The 6331-nt window shown below is 56.9% G+C and overlaps 1 protein-coding gene across 1 annotated transcript; it reads right to left on the reverse strand.

Annotated features, from left to right (window-relative positions):
- Positions 1-306: 306 nt before the first annotated feature.
- LIN7B (lin-7 homolog B, crumbs cell polarity complex component) lies at positions 307-6331 on the reverse strand. The gene is made up of 6 exons (XM_039719794.1): positions 6255-6331; positions 5231-5349; positions 3656-3727; positions 3071-3280; positions 2339-2499; positions 307-500 (listed from the first exon to the last, which is right to left on the reverse strand). The coding sequence occupies exons 1-6, from the start codon at positions 6292-6294 to the stop codon at positions 479-481; spliced, it is 624 nt and encodes a 207-aa protein (XP_039575728.1). The 5' UTR covers positions 6295-6331; the 3' UTR covers positions 307-478.

Genomic DNA, 6331 nt, shown 5'->3' on the forward strand with positions numbered 1-6331 from the left:
CGGGGCCGCGGCGGGGTGATGTCATCGGGCGGGGGCGGGGGCGGCCGCGCATGCGCGTTGCCATGGAGACGGCCCCGCCCCCGCGTTGCCATGGGGATGGACCATTCCCCCCCCATCCCCCCCCGTGCGTCGCCATGGAAACCGGGCCGCGTTGCCATGGAGACGGCATCGAGTCCCCCTCAGGACGGTCGCCATGGAGACCGGGCGTCAGCCGGCGCCGTTGCCATGGAGACGGAGCGCCCCTCCCCCCGTCCCCGCTGTCGCCATGGAAACCGCCCCTCCACCCCCCCCCGTCCAGAAGGTCCTGGGGGATTCCAGGGGGGGTCCCAGGAAGTCCAAGGGTGGTCCCAGGTGACTCGGGGGGCTCCCAGGAGGTCCCAGGGAATTTTGAGGGGTCCCGGGGGGGTCCCAGGTGACTTTGGGGGGTCCCAGAGGATCCTGGGGGGTCCCGGGTGACTTTGGGGGGTCCCGGGGGGTTCTACCCCCTCGATTCCAGCGACCTGTGGGGTGAAATTGGGGAGGGGTCAGCGGGGTCAGGGGGTTTGGGGGGAAATTGGGGAGGGGTCAGGATTTTGGGATTTGGAATTTCCGGGATTTGGGACTCAGGGATTTTGGGATTTGGGGACTTGGGGACTCAGGGATTTGGGGACTCAGGGATTGGGGACTTGGGGAATTTGGGGTCTGGGGACTCGGATTTTGGGATTCGAAGACTCAGGAATTTGGGGTTTGAGGAGTCAGGGATTTGGGGATTTGGGATTTGGGGACTCAGGGATTTGGGATTTGGGAATTCAGGGCTGTGGGGACTCAGGGATTTGGGGACTCAGGGATTTGGGAACTCAGGGATTTGGGGACTCAGGGATTTGGGATTTGGGGAGTCAGGGATTTGGGGATTTGGGATTTGGGGACTGAGGGATTTGGGGATTTGGGGTTTGGAGTCTCAGAGATTTTGGGGTTTGGGAATTCAGGGCTTTGGGGACTCAGAGATTTGGGGTTTGGGGACTCAGGGATTTGGGAACTCAGGGATTTTGGGTTTGGGGACTCAGGGAATTTGGGATTTGGGGATTTAGGGACTCAGGGATTTTGGGTTTCAGGGATTTTGGGGTTTGGGAACACAGGGATTTGGAGATTCGGGATTTAGAGACTCGGGGATTTAGAATTTAGGGATTTGGGTCCTCAGGGATTTGGGAACTCAGGGATTTGGGGTTTGGGGACTCAGGGATTTAGGGATTTGGGGAGTCGGGGATTTTGGGATTCAGGGTTTGAGCACTCAGGGGTTTTGGGATTTTGGGACTCAGGGATTTGGGAACACAGGGATTTGGGGATTCTTGATTTTGGGACTCAAGGTTTTTGGGATTTGGGATTTGGGGACTCAGGGTTTTGGGGATTTGAGGACACAGGGATTTGGGGATTTAGGGACTCAGGGATTGGGGGTTTGGGGACTGAGTGATTTGGGGTTTGGAAACTCAGGGATTTTGGGTTTTGGGGACTCAGGGATTTTGGGGTTTGGGAACAGAAATTTTGGGATTCAGAGTTTCAGCACTCAAGAATTTTGGGGTTTGGGGACTCGGATTTTGGGATTTGAGGACTCAGGGGTTTGAGGAGTCAGGGATTTGGGGATTTGGGATTTGGGGACTCAGGGATTTGGGGTTTGGGAACTCAGGGATTGGGGGATTCGGGGACTCAGTGATTTGGGATTTGGGGACTCAGGGATTTTGGGATCTGGGAATTCAGGGCTTTGGGGACTCAGGGATTTGGTGTTTGGGTCTCGGGGACTCAGGAATTTTGGGGTTCGTGGACTCAGGGGTTTGGGGTTTGGGTTTTGGAATTTGGGTTTGGGGATTTAGGGACACAGGGATTTTGGGCTTGGAGACTCAGGGATTTGGGGTTTGGGGACTCAGGAATTTTGGGATTTGGGGTTTGGGGTCTCAGACATTTTGGGATCTGGGGTGCAGGGATTGGGGGATTTGGGGATTGGAGACTCAGGGATTTTGGACTGGGGGACTCAGGGATTTTGGGATTTGGGGTTTGGGGTCTCAGACATTTTGGGATCTGGGGTGCAGGGATTGGGGAATTCGGGGTTTGGAGACTCAGGGATTTTGGGATTTGGGGTTTGGGGACTCAGGGATTTTGGGATTTGGGGTTTGGGGTCTCAGACATTTTGGGATCTGGGGTGCAGGGATTGGGGGATTTGGGGATTGGAGACTCAGGGATTTTGGACTGGGGGACTCAGGGATTTTGGATTTGGAAACTCAGGGATTTTGGGATTTTGGGGACCCAGGGATGTTGGGGTTCGGGATTTGGGATCACAGGGATTTAGGATGCGGGGCGGGGTGCTCACGAGTAGCTGTTGTGCTGCCGGCGCCGCGCCGTGCGCAGCTTCTCGAAGCGCGCCTCCATCTCCTCGAGCACGCGCGGCGTGTAACGCACCACGAGCTTCACCGAGCCCTGCGCCGCCTTCAGCAGCTCCACCGCGCGCTCGTGCTGCTCCCCCTCCACGCTCTGCGCCCCAAAACCCGCCATGGAGCCCCAAAACCCCAACCAGAAACTGCCCCGATCCCAAAAACCCAACCAGAACCCCAAAATCCCTTCAGCAGCTCCACCGCGCGCTCGTGCTGCTCCCCCTCCACGCTCTGCGCCCCAAAGCCGGGGATGGAGCCCCAAAAACCCAACCAGAACCCCAAAATCCCTTCAGCAGCTCCACCGCGCGCTCGTGCTGCTCCCCCTCCACGCTCTGCGCCCCAAAACAGGGGATGGAGCCCCAAAAACCCAACCAGAAACTGCCCCGATCCCAAAAACCCAACCAGAACCCCAAAAACCCAACCAGAACCCCAAAATCCCCTCAGCAGCTCCACCGCACGCTCGTGCTGCTCCCCCTCCACGCTCTGCGCCCCAAAACCCGCCATGGAGCCCCAAAAACCCAACCAGAAACCCAAAACCCACCCTAACCTGCTCCAACCCTAAAATCACCCCAAAACCCCAATTTACCCACCCCAAACCCCAATTTAACCCTTCAAACCCCAATTTAACCCCCCAAAACCCCCAAAATCCCGGGATTTCCCCCCGTTCTCACCACGCCGTTGACGCTGAGCAGCTGGTCCCCCCGCTTGAGCCCCCCGTGGCGGTCGGCCACGCCGCCGGGGATGACGCGCGAGATGTAGATGGGCGAGTTCTGCTCCTTGCCCCCCATGATGTTGAAGCCCAGCCCCTCCTCGGTCTTGGGCAGCTCCACCACCCGCGGGTGGGCGTGGCCCTCACTGGCCGCGAACGCCGCCACCGTGGCCTGGGGACAGTGGGGACATCAGGGACAGTGGGGGCTTTTGGGGTGTTTGGGACATTGGGGACATTGGGGGGATTGGGGACATCGGGGACATTGGGGACACTGGGGGCATTGGGGGCTCTTGTTTTTGGGGTCCCAAGTGGGGATGTTTTTGGTGTTCCGGGGGTGGTTTTGGGGTACCTGGGGATGTTTTTGGGGTCCCAGGGATATTTTTGGGGTCCCCAGGGTATTTTTGGGGTCCCGGAGATGTTTTTGGTGTCCCCAGGCTGTTTTTGGGGTCCCCAGGCTGTTTTTGGGGTCCCCAGGCTGTTTTTGGGGTCGCGGGGGGGTTTTGGTGTCCCCAGGCTGTTTTTGGGGTCCCGGGGGGTTTTGGGGTACCTTGGCCGTGGCGTGGGCGCGGATTTCGGGGCTCCCCGCGATGTCCAGGGTGTCGTAGAGCTGCTCGTAGACCTGGGGGGACCCCGGGGTTGGGGGGGACCCCAAAACCTCCGGGCAGCCCCCCCGGACCCCCCAGGGGGCAGCTGCAGAGATTTGGGGGGGCCCCGGGAGGAACTGGGGGTCCCCAGGTTGGGTTTTGGGGTTCCCAGGGTGATTTTTGGGGTCCCCAGGTTGGGTTTTGGGGTTCCCAGGGTGATTTTTGGGGTTCTCAGGTAGATTTCAGGGTTCCCAGGTTGGGTTTTGGGGTTCCCAGGGTGACTTTTGGGGTTCCCATGTGGATTTCAGGGTTCCCAGGGTGATTTTTTTGGGGTTCCCAGGGTGGTTTTTGGGGTTTCCAGGTGGATTTCAGGGTTCCCAAGGTGGTTTTGGGGTTCCAAGGGTGATTTTTGGGGTTCCCAGGGTGGTTTTTGGGGTTTCCAGGTGGATTTCAGGGTTCCCAAGGTGGTTTTGGGGTTCCAAGGGTGATTTTTGGGGTTCCCAGGGTGGTTTTTGGGGTTTCCCCCATGGATTTTGGGGTTCCTCTTTGGATTTGGGGTTCCCAGGTTGGGTTTTGGGAGGTTTCCCAATGGATTTTTACTTTGCCCCTTGGATTTTGGGGGTTCCCCAAACATTTCGGGATTCCTGCATGGATTTTGCGGTTCCTGGGTGGCTTTTGGGGTGGATTTGGGAGTTTTTGGCAGTTTTGGGGTGGATTTCTCATTTTTGGGGGGTTGCCAGGTGGGTTTTGGGGTGATTTGGGGGTTTTGGTGTGGTTTAGGGGTGGATTTGGGGTTTCTGTGGTGGATTTGGGGTTTTTGAGTTGGTTTTGGGGTGGATTTTATGGTACTGGGGGGTTTAGGGGTGATTTGGGGGTTTTTGGGTTGGTTTTTGGGTGGATTTGATGGTTTTGGGGTGGATTTGATGATTTTGGGGTGGATTTGATGGTTCTAGGAGTAATTTTGGGTTGGTTTTGTGGTAGATTTGGGGGTTTTGGGTCAGTTTTGGGGTGGATTTGATGGCTTTGGGGTGGATTTGGGGTTTTTGGGTTGGTTTTGGGGTGGATTTGATGGTTTTGGGGTGGTCTTGGGGTGGATTTTGGGGGTTTTGGGGTGGCTTTGGGAGTTTTGGGTTGATTTTGTGGTAGATTTGGGGTTTTGGGGTTGGTTTTGGTGGTTTTGGGTTGGTTTAGGGATGGATTTAGGGTTTTGGGTTGGTTTAGGGGTGGATTTGGGGTTTTGGGGTCACTTTTGGGGTGGATTTGATGGCTGTGGGGTGGATTTGATGGCTTTGGGTTGGTTTTGTGGTGATTTTGGGGTGGTTTTGTGGTGGTTTTGGGTTGGTTTTGGGGTGGCTTTGTGGTTTTGGGTTGGTTTTGGGGTGGCTTTGGGGTTTCTGGGGTGCATTTGGGGTTTCTGGGGTGGTTTAGGGGTGGCTTTGGGGTTTCTGGGGTGGCTTTGGTGTTTTGGGGCGGGTTTTGGGGTGGATTTGATGGTTTCGGGTTGGTTTGGGTGGCTTTGGGGCGGGTGTTGGGGTCACCTCGCGGATGGCGGAGCAGAACTTGCTCTGCAGGACCCTCTGCAGCGCCTGCAGCTTCTGGGGGGGCAGCTCCCCGCTGCGCTGGAGCCGCTCCAGCAGCTCCACGGCCCGGGACACGTCTGGGGACCCCGGAGTCACCCCAAAACAGCCCCAAAACCACCCCAAAATCATCCCAGAGCCACTCCAAAACAGCCCCAAAATCACCCCAAAAGCAGCCCCAGAGCCACCCCAAAATCATCCCAAAACAGCCCCAAAAATCACCCTCCGAGCTACCCCAAAATCACCCCAAAAGCAGCCCCAGAGCCACCCCAAACCCTAAAACCACCCCCAAATCATCCCAAAACAGCCCCAAAATCACCCCCAGAGTCACCCCAAAATCATCCCAAAAGAGCCCCAGAATAATCCCAAAACAGCCCCCAAAATCACCCCCAAAATCATCCCCCCAAAATCATCCCAAAACAGCCCCAGATTCACCCCAAAACAGCCCCAAAATCACCCCCAGAGTCACCCCAAAATCCCCCCAAAAACAGCCCCCAAATCATCCCAAAACAGCCCCAAAATCACCCCCAGAGTCACCCCAAAATCACCCCAAAAACAGCCCCCAAATCATCCCAAAACAGCCCCAAAATCACCCCCAGAGTCATCCCAAAATCACCCCCAAATCACCGTCAGAGTCAGCCCCCAAACGGCCCCAAAATCACCCCAAAATCACCCCAAAATCATCCCAAAATAATCCCAAAACACCCCAAATACCCCCTGAGTCACCCCAAAATCACCTGTCACCCCAAAATCATCCCCAAAATCACCTCAAAACCACCCCAGAATCAACCCCAAGTCACCCCCAGTGTCACCCCAAAATGACCCACAGAGTCACCCTAAAACAGCCCCAAAATCACCCCAAAAGCAGCCCCAGAGCCACCCCAAAATCATCCCAAAACAGCCCCAAAAATCCAGCACCCCCCCGGGCCCCCCAAAATCCCCCAAAATCCCCAAAATGCCCCAAATGGCCCCAAAAGCCGCGCACCCCGCTCCAGCCCCAGCGCGTCCCCGCTCAGCGCTGCCATCTTCGCGCGGCCACGCCCACCCCGGCCACGCCCCTTT

Source organism: Passer montanus, unplaced genomic scaffold (genome assembly GCF_014805655.1).
Source record: "Passer montanus isolate IOZ18808 unplaced genomic scaffold, ASM1480565v1 scaffold427, whole genome shotgun sequence".
NCBI lineage: Eukaryota > Metazoa > Chordata > Aves > Passeriformes > Passeridae > Passer > Passer montanus.